The sequence below is a fragment of the Poecilia formosa genome, unplaced genomic scaffold, assembly GCF_000485575.1.
Source record: "Poecilia formosa unplaced genomic scaffold, Poecilia_formosa-5.1.2 Scaffold103, whole genome shotgun sequence".
In the NCBI taxonomy this organism is placed as follows: Eukaryota; Metazoa; Chordata; class Actinopteri; order Cyprinodontiformes; family Poeciliidae; genus Poecilia; species Poecilia formosa.
This window is the reverse complement of record NW_006800042.1, coordinates 1,027,049-1,045,092: the sequence shown is the minus strand read 5'-3', so window position 1 is coordinate 1,045,092 and position 18,044 is coordinate 1,027,049. Positions and strand designations below refer to the sequence as shown.

Below are 18,044 nucleotides of genomic sequence, written 5' to 3'. Positions count from 1 at the left end.
AACTAGCATTCCCCCCACCCCCATCCCCCCGAGAACCCAGAAAAACAGTTTTGTTTAAATTCACAAAGAGGTTGATTCGTAGAAAATTTACAGTATTTTAAATTATGACCTTGTACAACATGAGCTGGATCACAATATCTCAGCTCCAAGACATGGAAAGAGAAACAAAAAAAAAAAAAAGGCACAGTGTGATTGGTTTTAGTCCGCCCAGAGCTCTTGTAGGAGTCTTTAGCTACTTGGTTTCACAGACTAAACACAGGAGAGTCCGATCGAGCAAACGCAACAGAGTACATTACCACTTTACGCAGTATTTTTTTACAAGCAGAAGATGACGTCACCGGTTTGAGCTCAAGTGTGGATTATCCCAAACTCTGTGAGAAGTGCAATGAGAAGGAATATGGAGTAGAGGACGAGGAGGAAGACGCCGTAGGTCCGACCCAAGTGGAACTGGCTGAGCGGGACGATGAGAAAAGACAGGACCAAAGACGAACCCAGAGCTCCAGCGACAATCCACGTCAACAAGCCCTCCGACTCAAACTGAGGAGGAAAACGAGAGGATCAGCTTCGTACTGTGCAAAACGGCGTCTTCCCTCGATGCCAAAGGAGAGGATTACCTGCACGTAGGAGTGTGTGTCATACATCTGCACCAGACATCCCAACCCTACTCCAAACAGCATGTCTGAAATACAGTCAAGGTCCCGTATTTTTCATTTTATGTAAATATATGCATTTAAAACATGTTTGATGCAGTTCAGGTTAATAAAGTATTGAGGCGCAAAAAAGTGACAATCATAAAAGCAGGTTTTGATCAACAAAACAGGCAAGGCATTACATGGGAACACCATTTACTCCATGAGAGTGAACCTTGATGTTGTGCTGAAACATATTTCCACTCAAACTGCTGACTCGGAACAAATATTATTCTTGCCATTTTTATTTGTTTTTTCAGCATGTATTGGAACTGATCATATTTTTTGTCCTAATGTTAATGTTTCATCTTTCAGCTATCCAGTATCTTCAAACATGCTTAAAAAGTACTAAGTATAAACATTACTACATCACGTGAATCACTTCAAAAGCTTCTTTTTCCAAACGGTTTCAAACCAATAGTTACAAAAATCCCCAGGACATTTCTGACTTTTCATTACTGCCCTGGATAAAACGGCTCCTCTTCATTTTAATGTCTTTTTTTTTTGTTTTTTTTTTTTTTGAAGGCTCATTTTTAAAAGCATTTACTTTGTTCTCATTCAGCAGACTACTCCATAATTATATCCCTGAAAATAAACAAACTTAAAGGTTTTCGTGACGCACAGAATTTCCGTCCCAAGCTTAAATTCTGTCCCTCGTCTCTTTCTGAAAATGTATTCAGTGCATGTCAGAAAGAAGTGTACGTCTTCCAAGTGGACATGAAAATAAAGGATACTGAAAATGATCCCTCCAAAGCAGGCAGCTATGGCCATGCGCGGGTATCCCTGCCGAGCAATGGTGACGTCAGAAAAAAGGTCTGAAACAAGAGAAGATTAATCGTACATTACACTGTTAAATGGGAATTAGGTTTAGTCTTGTGAGCGGACTTGGATTACCAGAACTCACCTCCGATACTGTTGCCCCAGGCCAGAAGAGTCAAGCCCAGCACGGTGTTGCTGAGACTCAACACCACACCGAGCATGTGCAGAAGACTGACCACCTCTGACGCTGCGGCGCTGATCAGCACCGCGCTCACCACAAAGCCCAAAAATGCAAAAAGCTGAGGGAACAGAGAGGTAATCAGATTCTGAGGAAGCTGCCTTGCAAAAGTATTCATCCTGACTTTGATTCATGCAACAAGCCAACATAATAAAGTATTTATTTAAAAGCAGAAAGTAAATTGTGTGATTTTTTTTTTTTTTTTTACTGTCGTTTACAGATCTAAGCTGGGAAAACCGTGTGCGTTTGTATTTAGTCCTCCTTGATATTCGTAACTAAAAGTCATTGCAACAATTTCTGAGTGTAATTTAATCTCATTATAAATCCAGCTGGTCTGTGAACGCCACAGAAGTTTGAGAACAAAGGAGACATGCAGCACACAACAAATGTCGTTTGAGGAACAAATTAAATGTAGCAATTTCAGTCCAGTCAGATTCAGAGACAATTAAATACATTAAAATTCAGTTGTAGTTATAAAATAACACAGTCAAGTGCAGTTTGACTCATAAAAAGCTTTCGGTCCAATGAGGGTGGTATAGAGTCACTGATCTGCAAACATTTAGCAGTAATAGACAGTTGATTGCATTGAGTCATGAATTTTGCAGCAATCCCTCAAACTGAACTACCATGAAGTCCAAAGAAGTCTCTGCTACTGCAGACTCTGCTGGTGTAGTAACCACGCCCCCTTCACATTTACGACCAATCACAAAGCATTTGTCAGACATCCCACAAAAAAAACAACAAAAAAAAGTCCTGGCCAGAAAAAGTATCAGCAGAAAAGAACTGCCACTTAGAGCTTAAATCGCAGAAAATTTTCATTTTGTTCTCCCAAAGTATTTATTGGCATTTACTGTATGGCTATATTGGGAAAAAAAAAAACCTGTTGGAGTCCAGCAGGATGACCTTTAACATATAGCCACAGTGAAATGGTTTACATCCAAACATATCCATGTGTCCAGTACCAGTAGAAAACATGTGGCAGGACTTTAACTGCTATTGATGGAAGCTCACTGTCCAGTCTGACTGTATTTGAGTTGTTTTGCAAACATAAATGCCCAACATGTTAGCCTCCAGCTGGGCAAAGCTAGTAGGCATACCGCCAAAGACTTACAGCTGCTACTGAAGTAAAAACTGGTTCTACAAATTAACACAAATGCACACCAGACTTTCCAAATTATGATTTGTCAAAAGATGTAAACATCTTACAGTTGTAGCTACTTTACCAAATAATATTTGAGTGAAATGCACAGTTGTTATCGTAATCTCAAGAGAAAAACAAGAGCTACGGCTACTTCTACAAGGCATATATAAGTATATAAATACTTTCACATATTTAGCCAAACTTACAAAAAGCTTTATGTCAATAAACCGACCGACTCAAATCTAAAAAAAGACATCACTGGACAGTTTGCTGAACTATCTCAAAGTCCAGATGAGGGGAATCCGACCGATTTTTTTTTTTTTCTCTTTTCTGTTTTACACAATTAAAATTTGATCTACTCCTGATTTGGATTAACAAAAGCACTTACCGGGTGATATTTAGGAGGATGGTCGTTGGTGGTGGTGCAGAAAACTATAGCAGCCAAAAACATTCCTAGCAGGAGAATCAGCAGCCAGACAGGAAACTCCCCCTGGATCATGACGCCTCCATCTGGATTACGAAGAAAACCACCTCAGTATTTAGACTACGTAATTCTTCCTGCTAACAGCTTCTTCGTATTGTCATCAATTTATCGTGTTAAAATGTGCTCACATGCTCCGGACTGGAAGACGAGAACGCACAGCAGAGGAGCAGTGATCAGATGGAGGGAGTTGAGCGGTCTCCTCCAGTTTCTGTCTTCTTTATCCGGGTCCACCACAGGGACGCAGAGCAGCAGCAGCACCTCCAGCGGAGTCTTACGGCCAGACGACAGGAGCGCCACGTTACGACACCGGATTTAATCTGAGTTCTTCCTGTTGCTCCGTTCACCAGATTTGTACAGACCTTCACAACTTTAACGACTTTCCAGGTCCACGGCTTCCTTCTCCACTTCCTGTTGTCCACCGGATTCAAAGAGCTCAGCAGGATTTCCCTTGTGGACTCGGAGTAGGGCAGCAGCGGCCTGTACTCGAACTCTGCAGCAGCAGCACAAACACCTGTCTTTGCGTGACGTGAATCGCGCGGGGAAACGATCGGTGGTGCCGATGGGTTCTTACCGTATTCCTGCTGGATCGTCCCGCCTCTCATCCTCTGAATGTCGTCGTCGTCGTCAGAGGAGTCAGATGAGTTCAGCTCTGCTTCGAGGAAAAACACTCGCCAGTAAGATAACAGCAGAAAGAAAACGCACGCAGAGCATTTGAATGTAAAAGCTCTAACCTGGAACATGTGGAACGTACTGGAGCCCGTTTGTAGCTGAATTTTTTTGCCGGTTATAGATGCATGAACTGATAAGAACGGTCAGAACATAAACCACGTAGAGGAACAGGTATCCTGGAAAACAAGGAGAGAAAAACAGGGTCAGACAGACCTGCTGAAAGATATACTAAACAGGTAACTTAGCCATTTTCTAGAATCTATTCATAGACTGCTGCACAGAAATGTTTTGTGATATGATAGATAAAATATCTATAATAGAAGTGAGAGGTCAAACATAGCTTTGCTTTGATCAGGGTTCATATTTTTTCAGATTTTTCAGGTGTTGGTGCTTTTGGTTGTGCAGGCGGGAACAAAATAATAAGAACATATAATAAGAACAAAATCAGCATCTCGATAATGTCTGTCCCATTTTTTCTTCCACTCAACTTTCCATTAATATAAATGGATACAGCAACCAGACTTTGTAGCGAGTTGTCAAGCTGCTTGCTGAACTCCTGCCAACTCAGTAATCTTCCCATGACTGTGTTGACAAAACATTTCTGTATTAAGAGCCTCTCTTTATATTTTGGTCTTATCTAATGTCCCAGTCTTCTGAGAAACAACATTTAAAATTTACTGAGAGCCACCTGTCCACTCAAGGCATCCCCTCAGACCGTTTGTGATTACCCAGTATTTCTCCCAGGGTTGTAGTGCCTCTGTAGAGGATGACAAAGGTCCAAAACACTGCAATCATGTAGAAGATGACGTCACGCAGGAATGGACGAGAAGCCACAGTAAATGGTTTCACCAGGGCGACACTTCCTGCAACCACTGTGGTGACAAATATACCAGCTCCTGCGAGGACACACATGTTTCCCCATTTAGATACTTTTGTTAAATTAGCTTCCTGTTTGTCAGAGAAACAATGATAAAACGAGCCTCCATGTACCAAACAGGGCTCCGACAGCCAGCCCAGCGGTGTGTGGATGGGAGATCGCTGCCATGGCACTGAAGATGTCCGGAGCTCCGTTTCCCAAAGCGAGAAACGTCACACCCTCAGCACATGTTGCAGTCAAAGAAACAGTTCACCACCAAGCGCAGGCTGATTACTGGTATCAAGTTGTACCAAGATTTTAAAAAGCGTCACTTTAAAAGCAACAAAATGTTCAACTAAGCAATTCCTACCATTTAAAGTCATGTTAAAGGGATCCCAGGAGTAACCCAGCAGCACGGAGCATAGAGTAACGTAACGTTGCTCTGTTCACGTGTTGCTGTTCCCTGACGGTCAGCTGGCAAAATAACGGTAACTACAAGAAAGTCAAATTTGACTGTTTTGAAATATTTTCAATATCAAAAACACAAAGTCCAGGTGAGGAAACTGGGCTGAGCTGTCAATCTAAGAGGAGGACATCTGTAAATCAGCTGACTGCAGGCTAGTTGTTGGAGAAGATTGAAAATGAATATCAATGTGATCTCAGTAACTCTCTGAGAAATAAGAGAGTTAATTTGAAGACTACTAACCAGTTCAAGCAGATGTTTATTCTGCAGGATTTCTTATTTTGATGTATAAAACCAAAACAAATAACACATGTTAGATAATTACATTATTAAATTTTTATCTCAGATTACTTTAGAACTACCAGAAATGTCATGTCTTGTTATTTCTTTATTTATGTGTATAAAATTATAGTTTTGAGGTATTTCATATTGGATTATGCCTAGTCCACGTAAACACACACAGAAAACATGATTATCTACATAATTAAGTTAGAAAAGAAAACCAAATACTCTCTGCACGCTCTCAAAAGAAGCGCAGAAAGGATACAGCCACGTTGTGGGAGCAGTGAAGAGTGGAGGAGATGGCCGACAGGTTGGGGCAAAAACTGGGGAGGGGAAAAAAACATAATAAAATGCATTTATAAATGTTTCCCTCAACAACTGGCTGAACAGCAAAGCGGTGTTACAACAGGTGGGATAAAACCAAGAGCAGGAGTATCTGCTTCCTTTCACAGATTTAAACCCATATCTCAAAAGTGAAAGCTCTCTGCAGTCATGGGACTCATGTGACCATAAAGCTGACGAAGCTAAGAGCATAAATGTGTGTGTGAAGTGAGCCTCACGAACCCTTTCACTGTCTGAAACTGTGAACAGCCAGAGGAACAGGCTGCTGAGAAATACTCACAACTTTGAAGCAGCGAGTCCAAGAATGAGAAACAAGGCGAGCAGCCAAACAATCTGCAGGGACACAGTGAAGACAAGCTGCTGTTAAGTTTGGTTATACTCAAATTTTTCAAATGCAAACAGGAAAGCGGTTCTTATTCATACTGGATAACTGGTTAACTACACACTGTTTACTTTTTCTTTTTTTTAAATCAGCAGGAATTATTTATTATAAATGGTCCTTCTCAACAGGATTATTTCTGTTAGCACAATCATCACTTCTTCAGCTTTTCATGTGAGACAGTTTCATCATTTCATTTGCTGGAGGAAGTGAAGACAACCGAGGAGTCCCAGTGAAATTACACGATTTAGCCAACAGTGAAACCACAGCTTTAAATCAGATACCAGTCCCACTTCTTCCACATTCAACAGTCAACTTCCTCATAATCCGCTGATGAGCTGCACATTTTCCTGTTGCTTTATGACTCTGCTTCACGTGCAGCTACACACACACACACAGACAGATGGATGCATGCACAGGTCTTACACAGAGGGTGATGGTGAGAGGAGTGAGGTTGGGAGGCAGCAAGCAGAAGGCCAGTTTCAGGTAGTTGAAGAAGCCGTCCTCCATGGAGCAGTCCGGCGTCCTCTTCACGAACGCACATCGCTCTGCGGCGCTGTAGTTCATCACCCGGTCACACTGCACAAATAAACAGCTTTCTTAACGTGTAGATAGGAGCACTGGCATCAGGATGGAGTAAAAGCATAAACATCTCTGCAAGTTTCACCATCAAAACTGATTTATTGATTCTATGATAAAGAAGTGCAACACAAAGCACATAAACGCATATGGAAGCACTTTAGCCTAAAAGACAATACGTTGTGTGACAAGCGACTCTAGCTGTAGTAATCATATTCTAAAGTTTCTTAAGAACAAATGTAATCAGTCGCTGAAGCATATTTGTATCCGTATTCTTTAAGTCAGCAACACTGGAAGGCCAGTCCAGAATCTTCATATTTTTAACTATTTGGATCACTGTCCTGCTGCATAACCAAAACGCTCTTAAGTTATTAGATGAACGGATATTCTCCCTTCAGGGTTTACTACTGAGGAGCAGAGCTCATGGCTGCATCAATTATGGCAAGTCCCACAAGTCCTGGACCGCCTAAGTATTTCAGATCTTTGTAGAAATGCACTCAACTGCCTGAATAAATTGTGAAATAACTCTTTGCTTTGAAGGATTGCACTCTGCTGATTGGATACCAACTTCATTGTCAAGAGGCATTAAAGCAAAGTATTTTTAGAGTGCTTCAAGGGGAATCTGTTTACCTCCTAAAAATAAGTGGTTGTGCTCTCCCCCCATGTGGTGCTGCCCTGGGCAGTGAGTCACGTTTTCTGTAATAAAAGCTGCATAAACAATATTCTTTTTTTTTTTTTCAAAAATGTCTAAAAAACAATTTCAACGGTTTAAATTTCAAGGTACAACACAAATCTGTTTTTAGTGTAAAACTGTACTTGAGCTTGTTTTTAATTGTTTATTTATAACTGGAGGCAAATTGAACATTGGTAAATTAGGGATCATCTTCTGGGGAAAAAAAAAGGATCATGCACCTGACACTTCCAACGTGCTTGAGAAAGGAAGAACTGAGAACAAATATTCGTTTGTTCATCGATCATAACTAACACGTAATTACAGAAATCCGTATCTAAACAGAAAGCTTCCTTCATACCTGTCGCCTCACATTAATCATGTGACAGCTGCGGGTAAAACTGCAGGTATTTGTTCTGTCAGTTTGTTTCCCTTTAGAAAACCAGTGATCAAGTCTCACCCACCTGGTCGCTGCTTTCAGACATCATGGCTAAACTGGTCGGTCCAGCTAATCCAACACCAGGCTCGGTGCTGAAGTTCCCGGTGCCCGAAGCGAGCAGCTGGCCGCTGGGCAACAAGGCCAGCAGCAGAGCCAGGAAACCACTGACAGACATGAGGATCCACTTCTTATCCTGGAACTGCGTCCATACTGCCGCTGCTGGATTCACAGGACTCTGGTGGAGTCCTCCTATCTGCCGACCCGACTGCTTTGACTAAACCAGAGAGCTACAAGAAAAATCTAAAAAAATACCAACTTTGTTGTTCTTCTTTTTGTTTATGGTCCTCCACCGAGCTGGCACTGGCTTGTTTGTGAACACTGAGCGATCAGATTCGGTGAACATTAGTTCACCTTCCTCTGCAACTCCTCCCACTGTTTCTAAAGACCCGTGATGCGTTCAACGACTCGTTGAAAACACCGAGATCCGACCTTTGAAATGGGGAAAACATCAAGATGTCAATAAAAATGTAATAACATCGTTTTTTCCTGACTTTTCATTTAAAATTAAGACGGAGTTATGATTTTTATCGATGAGTATGACTTTTAATCCTATAATTATAACTTCGAATGTATAAATTATGTTTAAATGTTATAATTGTGAATAATTCAAAATGTCAGAATAATTACTTTGAATCTACTGATTGTGACTTTGGTATCTTTGCAATTTTGTTTGAATTTTAAAAAATAATTTTAAAGCAATAAGTGACATACATACACTCAATGAAAAATTGAAAATATTTTCTTTTTGTTATTACAGTACAAAAAACAAAAACAAAAAACAGCTACCTTTATTAATCATTTTCAAACAGGACTTTCTTGTATTACCGCTCCTGTCATTTTCATATAAAGCAGTTTCAAAATGCTATTTGTTCATCAAAAACTTCTGAGGCACACAATTTGAGTGTTTGCCAGTTGTGTGATAGCTAAAGGTAACTTCTTGTTCTGGATTTCATTCAGGGATAACAGAAAATAAATACATAAAATTGCACTGAACTAGGTTTTTCAAAATTGTAAAAGACTTTTAGTACTCTGTATCCATTTATGCAAGTTTGTGCAGACTCACAACTGTGTTCATCATATAAAATCTTAAGCATTAAGATTTGCATTTGTAAAGGGATAACGTGAATATTTTTCCAAATGATTTTATTCGAAGATTTAATTACATACTTTTCACTCAATATGCATAAAAAACTGAAAAACAAAACAAAAATGAATACTTTTAGTGTTGACATTTTACAAGACTTTTTATTGCATATTCAAAATACAAAGTTGGGCATCTTTTGTCATCGTTCTCAGCATGCGTGGTGTTCGTATTTCAATATAATTTATGGTGACAGAGCATAAAAGAAATATGAATCAGATCATGTAACTATCAATATTATCCTTATTATGTATTATTAATGAGAGCACACTTTTTCATACCAGAACCAGGAAAAATGCCTCATGCATTTTCATCAGTCACAGTTCTCCTATTCTTCTGTATATATCTTTTTAAATAACTGCTAATTGAGTAGAACTATGGCAGAAAATCATGACTACTTTAATAACACTATCAAAAATGTCAGCATCCTAAAAACAGAAAGATTTATTATCTGGAACGTCATTCTTGATGCGATTATGGAAGGCAAGGTTTTCTTCATTAATAGTATTAATACGCTCGCTACAACAGTTCAGATCGTAAGTCCATCAGCACATGAAGGATGTTCATTTTTGAATAAGATTATCATAAACCAGTGCAGCATCCATGGAGGCGCTGCTGGAATCGTAGCAGCCCCTCTTCTGTTTAGATGCCACCAGACACAGCTCCTGTTCACACCATCTGACAAAGCAAAACAAAAGCACGACGAATGAACACGTAATGTGTGCTCATTTTTTTCCTGAGAAGTTCAAAAATGAGTTTTAGTCAGTCAGTTTTTGGTTTGTCATACCTGAGAGCCGCATAGGTGTCATTTGGGGAGGCATCTTTCCAGCATGCATGGTCAATGAGAAGAGCACCTGTTAACACACGCAGTTAAAGGAGACCACTTTAAAGCACCGATGTAACACCAAGGATTGTTAGATCAACACAGAAGTAGAAATTAATGATAAGACATGCATTGCTCTGTCATCCACAGCTGCTTACAACTTTTCTTCAGAATTTGTCACATTTGAAGAAAATTGTGAAACAGAAGGAAAAATCTAGTTTTTTTTTTTTTTCTATTTAAAAGAAATCTGAAGAGTGTGGTGTGCATTTGTATTTAGCCTCCTTTACTTAATGCTAAAGGAGCATTATTTACATAATGCTAAATAAAAATCAAGTAGTGCAACCAGTTGCCTTCAGGAGACAAATCCGATTAGAATACATTCAAATTTGTCGTCGTGATTTTTACAAAATGCAGACGGTTCTAGTATTGTGAACACATTTGAAAAGAACACTCACCCGCATAAATGCGAGCCAGGCTGTACGCCAGATCTCTGGCCGCCAGTTCGAGGTAACTGGGTGATCTGGAAGCGGCTATCTGAACAAACTGCTCCAGTTCAGACAGAGCGCCGCCAACTGCTTTTACAGCCGGGTCCAGTGAGGAAACGCCCGAGGCACCCGCAAGCAGCGACTGCAAGAAAACAGTCACAGCTGTTTGACCTGCTTCCAGTAACACACCTTGCCCAACAGGTTCTGGTTTCCACGCCATACCTTGACGTGCGCAAAGTAAGCATGCAGAACCATTCCTGAACTACGGGCCACGCAGCGCAGCACATCCAGAGACAAAACATTTGTTGTCCCTTCCCATATACTCAGCACCTGCAAGAGAAACAACATGTGAGTTTCAAAAATCATAAAAAAAGAAGGCAGAAAAAAAGGTGGTTGGTAGCAACGCCACCTGAGCATCACGGAGTATTCCAGGCATCCCAGTGTCCTCGATGTATCCCTGTCCGCCAAAGCTCTCCAGGCCCTCAGACACAACAGCTACGGCCTGAGAGAAACACATAGGTCGGATACTCGGAATACTGAGATCAAATATTTGTTTTGTATTTGCAAAATCAGCTCACCTGCTTCCCGGTGAACAGTTTGACCACAGGGGTGAGCAGACGAAGGAGGTGCCGGTCGAACTCGCTGGCCAGGCCGCTCTCCTCTCGACCCAACAAACGGCACACATCCATCACAAGAAGAAAAGCTGCACGCGTCTCCACCTGTCCAAACCAGACAGAAGTTTCAGAATTACTGTTTGTAAAAGTGTTAATACCCTTTAAGCTATTTTCATATTTTGTCACTTTTATACATCAGGGAGTTTTATTAGGATTTAATCTGAGAAACTCCATGGCAAACATGCTGTTCTGGGGAAGGAGTCCTGTTTTCACTTTTCTGTAATTCATCAAGGCGACACAGGAAGCACATGGAAGATGTTCCTCTGGTTAGGTTAAGAGTAAAACTGAAACTTTTTAGCCCAGGTGCTGAAGGCCATGTTAGGCAAAAATCTAAAACTGCAGCCCAGAGCATCATATTTATGATGAGAAATGGTGGTGGCACCATTACTGCTGTTTGGATTGCAAATTCACAGATGAAACTGAGCTTCAGCTATTTTGCAAAAGGAGAAAGCATATCTCTAGATGTGCAAACCTATAAGAGACATACCTGACTAGACTCGCACCATCAGCTGCAGAGAGAATCTTGACAAAGTTTGGATCCAAAGGATTAAATATATACACAGGTCGAACTGCTCTGATTTTTATATCTAAAAAAACCTGAAAACCTTTTATCTTTGTCCTTCCAGTTAACAATACGTGTTGTTCTGTCACACAAAATCCCAATAAAATACATGGAAGTTTATGGTTTTAAGGTGACTAAATCTGAAAAAGTTCAAGGCGTGTGAATTTTTTTTTTTGTAAGTCATTGCAAACCACTCCTGCTGCCTTTACCTCCATTCTCGCAAGCGTCTGCATGTGCAGTGGGTGGTCTTTAAGGAGCTTTCCGAAGGCGGTGCGGCGGGTGGCATAGTCACGCGCCAACTGGAGCACTCTGTGAGCAGACACATTATTTAATCAGCTTACTGAGGAGAGGCCTCCACAGAGCCAGAACTCAGGGAAGCGTTATGATGGGGGGGGTCCTGCCTTCTCATTGCAGCGGCTGCAGAGATGCTGTTGTGAATCCTGGTTATTGTCAGCATGTTGGCTATGGAGGCCACGCCTCTGCCTTCCTCCGAGAGCTGGTGATAGAGGAACAATTTTTGGATCAGACACAGTAGCAAAGCAGAACTACAACACGGGAAAAACTGTTATAATAAGAGCAGAACCAAGGGCACTCGGCCTGGGAGTCAAAACATAGAAATCCAAATATTCAGGAATGATCTCCTGCTCTTCACATTGACCACAATGAAATATTTAAATGTGATGTTCAAATTAAAGACAAGTACAGCAGGTTTGGAGCTGTTTGTAGCCCTGGGGTTTGAGAACCACAAGAAGTGGGGGGTTTATGTCTTTTGATAAGTACCTGGGGTTAAAAATGGGTAATGGAGTTACATAAATGTACATTTCAGTGATTTATCTATTGCAGCGTAAGTAAGAGGCAGAATCCCATAGATTTGAGAGTAACGTAAATTTACGAGGGAAAGTAAAGAGAACTAAAAAAAAAGAGGGGGGGGGGAGGGGTAGAAGAAGGAAGCAAGGAAGGAAGGAAGGAGCAGAGTGTTGAAAGAGTCGTAACGAGGGATTTTGTATTAAAACAGATGGGAAAATATCTGTTAGATATAGTGGGTAGAGGTAAAAAAAAAGTTAGCTGTGTGAAAAAAAATAAAAATAAACCCGAAGTTCTGCGTGGATGTCTGGGTTATTCTAGATGAGACAAAATAGGAATGAAAATAGTAACTGAGTAGTAGTCACTACATTTAGGTAAACCTGATTGGTATATACCGGAAAGCTAAAGAACCCTGGTGGTATCCCACTTGAGAGCGAGAGTTCTGTCCTGGGACCAGGTACGGGAGCGGTGGGTGCTACATGTTTAAAGTACAAAGCTCAAAGCTAAGGAGATAAAATAAAATTGATTTGAAAGTTAGTGCAAGTCAAGGCAAACGTTAGAAATCCCAGTTCACAGCATTTACAGCAGGGGTCACCAACTCCAGTCCTCGAGGGCTACCATCCTGCAACTTTTAGATTCACCTCTGCTCCAAAATGTCTGAATTCCCTCACCAGCATTCATTCCTCTCTGCAATAGGCTGGAAACGAGCAGTTTATTTGATCCAGGTGTGTTTGAGCAGAGACGCATCTAAAAGTTACAGGATGGTGGCCGTCGAGGACTGGAGTTGGTGACCCCTGGTCTACAGTTTGAAATAAAGCATCATTTTCCTTTCTGAAAACTACGTTTCTGGGTTAAAAGCAAATAATAAAAACCACAAAAATCTTTCTGAATTAGAAAAAAAAAAAGGATCATGTTAGTGGAATTTTAGGCAATAGTTTCTTTTAATAATTTGCTTAATCTGGGGGAAAATATTAATATCATTTTGCAGCAACAGTTACGTTCATGTGAGGTTTATTGCATTTGCCCTCTACTGGAAGTTAGGGAGGGTTTAGATAAGAGTGGAGCACTCCTCCATTTTGAAAGTTAAAGTGCACTGTTGAGATGGAAACGTTGGTTTGCATACTCCCAGCAAGAAACTCTGTGATAACCCAAGCATGCAGTAGTGACTCTCTGTCTCGTTAGAACAGATCAAACTGAATGAACACTGAGTATGTCAGCTTGTTGTTCTCGTTCTTGCAAGAATTAATAAAGTGCTGCTTGAGTGAAAATCAAGCAAGCGCCACTGACTCTGTATGCAGGCAGGCCGTCCAGCAGCAGCTCAGCAGTCGGCATCTGTCGCGTCCCCAGCTTGTCCTTCAGTCTCTGGACTTCAATACCCCTCAGTCGGCCGTCCTCATCTCGACTCACCTCTGCGTAAAACAGGGACAGCCCCCTGCTGCCCTGCGGACAGAGACGAGGTCTGCTAGAAATGGTGCATTCACTGACTGCAGGATGATGTTGGCGGGAATCGGCAGTACTGGGGTTGTTGATCCAGATCTGTCCTGAACTCTCGCCAAAGTGAGAGTCATGTCTGCGTCTGTGGCCGACGTGAACCACTTGAAGCCGTGCAGTCTGTAGGAGCCGTCTGCTTGGGGAATGGCCACCGTTTCCGTGCCGGTGCCTGAACACAAAGAGAAACTAAGATGATTAATAAGGAGTTTTATTTGCCATTTTGAAAAAAAATTCAACAGTCCTCAAACTCAGTGAGAGAAGATTCCTGAGTCCTGGCATTACTAGATAAGTAAATAATTAAATATGTTCCTCTGCTATTAAAAGTACAGTGATTTATAAATATGCAGGAGTCATACTGCCTAGTTTGATGCCAACTCTCTGTTGCAGACAGCGCCCCCTGTTGGTCAGTTGGTCAACTATAAAATGAAGGCAGCACTGATTCACAGCAGATCAATGCATTTCTACTGACCCACATCAGATCCTCCCTGTCTCTCAGTCATCCACTGTCCAGACGTCCAGAAACGCTCAGGCTGCCGGCTGGTCAAGCGACGATACGCTTCTTCCACTGGCGGCGAAACCCCTACAGACTTTACATACACAGAGACACAATCCCTGATTTGCAAAACTTAGTATATTTTAAATATACTGAGATGAGTTTTGCTTTGATGCAAGACGTTTTCTTCAAACTCTAAAAGCTGCAGAAACACGTTGGAGTTATTGTTGTAGGTTTAGCTTAAGTGTAAATAAAGAGGGGGGAAGGCTAATTGTTTTTAACATTATGCGGCCTTGCTGGAAACCTTATCAAGACAAAAAATTTGTTTTGGAAAATTTTTGTTCCTCCCCCCGTTGGGCTTTTTTCACATTTTGTCACATTACAATCACTAAGTGGGATGGAACATAAATCTTCTTAGTCTGTGCATTTTAAACTTACCTGGATGACCTTTGCGGCTCCATCTGTCATGGCAAGAGGACAGGTGTAGAGGCCGGACGACGGGGAGAATATGTACAGCTTGCTCATCTGGTAAACACGCCTGGAATGCACACACACACACACACACATAAAATTAATCCAACCAGAAACTGACAAAATCTGGCTCTTAAATTGAAGTAGGAAGAAAAAGTCAGAGGAATAAAAGCTTACCTCCACTCGCCAAATGACTTGTCGTAGCCGATGGCAACCAGTCCTTCCTGCGCTGAGAGGTCTTTGAGGCGTTTCCAAGCCTCGGAGGTCACAATGTGGTCCACTCTCCGACCCCAGGGATCAAAATGCACCAGGCGAGGAGGGTTGAGCTCACACTCTCTACCCCACGTGTCGATGTCTTTCGCCACACGCTCTCCAAAGGCATTCAAGTCAGACAAAATAGCCTGGGAACAAGACTAAACACGCAGAATCACCTTAAAATTGTGGATCCAGTCTCCCTTATTTAGTTTAAGCTGTTTTCAGGATGCCTGGAGTATTGATTGAGAAAATAGATCAATTGTGTCATCATGTGTGCAACAACGATATCGTGTCATTTTCACAAATCTTACAAAAAAAAAAAAACACTGCATTGAGTGATATTTCCTCAGCATACCTCCTCAGGCAGGTGTCTCTTTAGGTATCCTCTAAGCAAGGCATCCTCCAGAAACGGATTCTTCAGGACCGGCTGTTCCTGAAAGAATGATCCGACCCTGGCTCTGCTGAACGGCAGGTAACCTGCTGCATCCGATGCTGCCTCCCACAGCTGTTCTTCATCAGATTTTCTTGCTCTGGGCTCCGCTGCACTGGCTGATCTGATGTGGACCAGAGGTCGAGTGACGCCACACCACAACCCGCTACCGGCGAGGCGTCTGCTCAGAACGGCTGAAGACGCTGCCATGGCTTTAGGATCTACCTGCTAACAGAAACGAGAGGACTGGCAAACTGCTTCTGCAACAAAACTGCAAATAAATGAGTCTTTAATTGCAGTAGCGTAGTCTATAATATTATTTTTGAAGATACTGTAGCCGTTTAGTCCCCTTGTGATCCTAACAATAATAATCTTGGATCCTTCCTGTGTGTAGTTGTATTAATTGCAGTTGAATTTTGTAGCCACTGGTATCTGAGGGTTCCCGAGACCCAGAGAGTACAGGCCTAAGTCCTTTTAAAAAATTGTGTAATGATGATGACAGAGATATTAAATGCAGACATATGCAAATTAATTTCAAGTGTTTATCAGAGGAACATTACTTTAAAACAGCTTAATGGTTTTAATAGACCATCTCTGGATTCTCCAGGTGGTTTCAAGCCCTTACACTGAAACTGGGTTTGTAGACATTTCTTATAATTATATAACATTATTTTTAGTCGTGGAAAGGAGGATGTCTGATTTGGGAACTTCAGCTTCGTGGTGGTGAACTGATTAATAAATAATGACACGTCGTGTAAAAATAATATAACAGTTTTTGTTTGTTTGTTTGTTTGTTTTTGAGCCATATTCTATAAAATCTACTTGTATTGCCGTGTAATAAAATTAAATACATTAGGTGAACAGGACCGAGAGTCTGTCCCAGAAGTGGGTCAAAGTTCATTTGACTCCGTCGTTGTTTAGACAGATCTCGCTGCCACATTTGTATTAACTTGTTGCTACGTTAAATTTCATCAACAACATGACGTTTAATTTCACTCAAACCTTTTAGTCTCCCGTTGAGTTTTGGTTTTACCGTTTGTCAACAGGAAGCAACCACCGAGTAAACAGACTCGTTTTAACGACGCATATTATGTTTCATTTAAATGCTGTCACTGCTAGCAGTGTGGCATCGATACCCAATTGAATGCTGAAACTTATTCACATCAGATTTAAAAGGTTTTCAGATGTAAACGATGTGCAGAGATCCTCACCTGGCGTTAGCCGAGCAGCAGCAAAAAGCAAAATATATCGCCTTCAAAATAAAAGTCGAATGATCGACATACTCATACTCCTTGGACGTATTTTGTTGCATCAAAACCATAACATTCAATTTATTTTTGTTGTAGGTACAGCAGTAAATTATTAAAGGTTGGCAGGTTACCACATCGACTGATGTTTTTTTTTCTTGATTTTTACCCCCACGTAATGTGTGAATTTGACTGAAATGCATCGTTTTATGCTTCTTTTTAACCACTTGTTAGATGTTGAATTCACATTAACATATAATTAAAGACATAACTTTAAATTAAAAAATATATACAAAAAAAATCTCTAGTCAAAAATCTCTTGACTTTGTTGAAGACCTCTGACCTAAATCCATTTTCCACCACACAATGACTTCTGCATGTAGACAAGTTAAATTTTAGCCTACTCTGACCAGAACTCGTGGCACTTTTTCCGTGGCACCTACATTGGCTTTGGAAAACTTTTACTTCTTTTGGCTTCGTACCTTAAAAATATTATATTGATGGAATGCAACGCTAATAGTGATCCTATTATAAGGATCTCCATTTCATAATGTTCTTTAATAAACCTCTATGTGGCACATGAAAGAAATTTTACTGAACTTCATATTTCATAAAGTGTGTTTGTTATGACCTTGCAGTCTCTGCATTGAACTTGCAAGAGTTGTGTTAAACATATGAAGGTTAAGCTGACAGAACCATATCTACTGTTTTTAAGGTAGGGAGAATGTTCTTGAAGATAAATGACCATGCTTGTATAAATGTGCTGCACTCTGAGGGTTATCTCAAAGTCTCTCGCCATAACATGCGTGTTGTGTGGTGATGCTGTTCCTTTGCAGGCAATTAAATAAATCTCACCAACACACTGGGAGTCTCAATCTCATTGATTAAATACTTCCACCATAAGACCTTCAATAGATGGTCTTATGATACAAAATAACTGTATCTGCAGGGTTCCCATAATACATCCGTTGCAAAATAAATTTCCTGATTAAATTAATTCTGTAGATTGTTTCTATGATTTATGGGTTCAAACTATTTACCTAGTTGGGTTTTCATCCACAAATGAAAAAACATGGTGTTCGCTTCTTATTAAGCATCATGGTAAGGAGACTTTCCTG

General features: G+C 40.9%; 2 protein-coding genes across 4 annotated transcripts; both read right to left on the bottom strand.

Annotated features, from left to right (window-relative positions):
* Window positions 1-75: 75 nt before the first annotated feature.
* Window positions 76-8,414, bottom strand: slc8b1 (solute carrier family 8 member B1). 2 transcript variants are annotated; one of them, XM_016674906.1, is made up of 15 exons: window positions 8,016-8,414; window positions 6,729-6,881; window positions 6,204-6,256; window positions 5,847-5,904; window positions 4,971-5,076; window positions 4,709-4,876; window positions 4,043-4,156; window positions 3,883-3,963; window positions 3,671-3,801; window positions 3,440-3,581; window positions 3,216-3,337; window positions 1,594-1,747; window positions 1,424-1,504; window positions 615-679; window positions 76-537 (listed from the first exon to the last, which is right to left on the bottom strand). In XM_016674906.1, exons 1-15 carry the CDS (start codon window positions 8,163-8,165, stop codon window positions 349-351), a joined length of 1,767 nt encoding a protein of 588 aa, XP_016530392.1. In that variant the 5' UTR covers window positions 8,166-8,414; the 3' UTR covers window positions 76-348. The 2 variants fall into 2 exon arrangements, with proteins under 2 accessions (XP_016530392.1, XP_007559278.1); XM_007559216.2 differs by having other exon boundaries at window positions 3,883-3,960; window positions 8,016-8,413.
* Window positions 8,415-9,275: 861 nt separating this feature from the next.
* On the bottom strand, window positions 9,276-16,987 carry LOC103142911 (acyl-CoA dehydrogenase family member 11). Of its 2 annotated transcripts, none has more exons than XM_007559213.2 (15): window positions 16,891-16,987; window positions 15,605-15,907; window positions 15,172-15,407; window positions 14,962-15,061; window positions 14,500-14,617; window positions 14,057-14,199; window positions 13,827-13,979; window positions 12,137-12,231; window positions 11,945-12,044; window positions 11,078-11,218; window positions 10,909-11,001; window positions 10,722-10,829; window positions 10,470-10,641; window positions 9,979-10,045; window positions 9,276-9,869 (listed from the first exon to the last, which is right to left on the bottom strand). In XM_007559213.2, exons 2-15 carry the CDS (start codon window positions 15,887-15,889, stop codon window positions 9,755-9,757), a joined length of 1,926 nt encoding a protein of 641 aa, XP_007559275.1. In that variant the 5' UTR covers window positions 15,890-15,907; window positions 16,891-16,987; the 3' UTR covers window positions 9,276-9,754. The 2 variants fall into 2 exon arrangements, with proteins under 2 accessions (XP_007559275.1, XP_007559276.1); XM_007559214.2 differs by having other exon boundaries at window positions 15,605-15,904; window positions 16,891-16,983.
* Window positions 16,988-18,044: the final 1,057 nt, after the last annotated feature.

Excerpts from the sequence above, each read along its gene's own strand:
- slc8b1 (XM_016674906.1), bottom strand. The coding sequence starts at position 8,165 with ATGTCTGTCAGTGGTTTCCTGGCTCTGCTGCTGGCCTTGTTGCCCAGC. Across the intron at positions 5,905-6,203 it reads GGACTCGCTGCTTCAAAGTT|TTTTTGCCCCAACCTGTCGG; the intron begins GTGAGTATTTCT and ends TCCCCTCCCCAG. Across the intron at positions 538-614 it reads ACACACACTCCTACGTGCAG|TTTGAGTCGGAGGGCTTGTT; the intron begins GTAATCCTCTCC and ends TTTCCTCCTCAG.
- LOC103142911 (XM_007559213.2), bottom strand. The coding sequence starts at position 15,889 with ATGGCAGCGTCTTCAGCCGTTCTGAGCAGACGCCTCGCCGGTAGCGGG. Across the intron at positions 11,002-11,077 it reads AACTGTTCACCGGGAAGCAG|GCCGTAGCTGTTGTGTCTGA; the intron begins GTGAGCTGATTT and ends TGTTTCTCTCAG. Across the intron at positions 10,830-10,908 it reads GAATACTCCGTGATGCTCAG|GTGCTGAGTATATGGGAAGG; the intron begins GTGGCGTTGCTA and ends TTTCTCTTGCAG.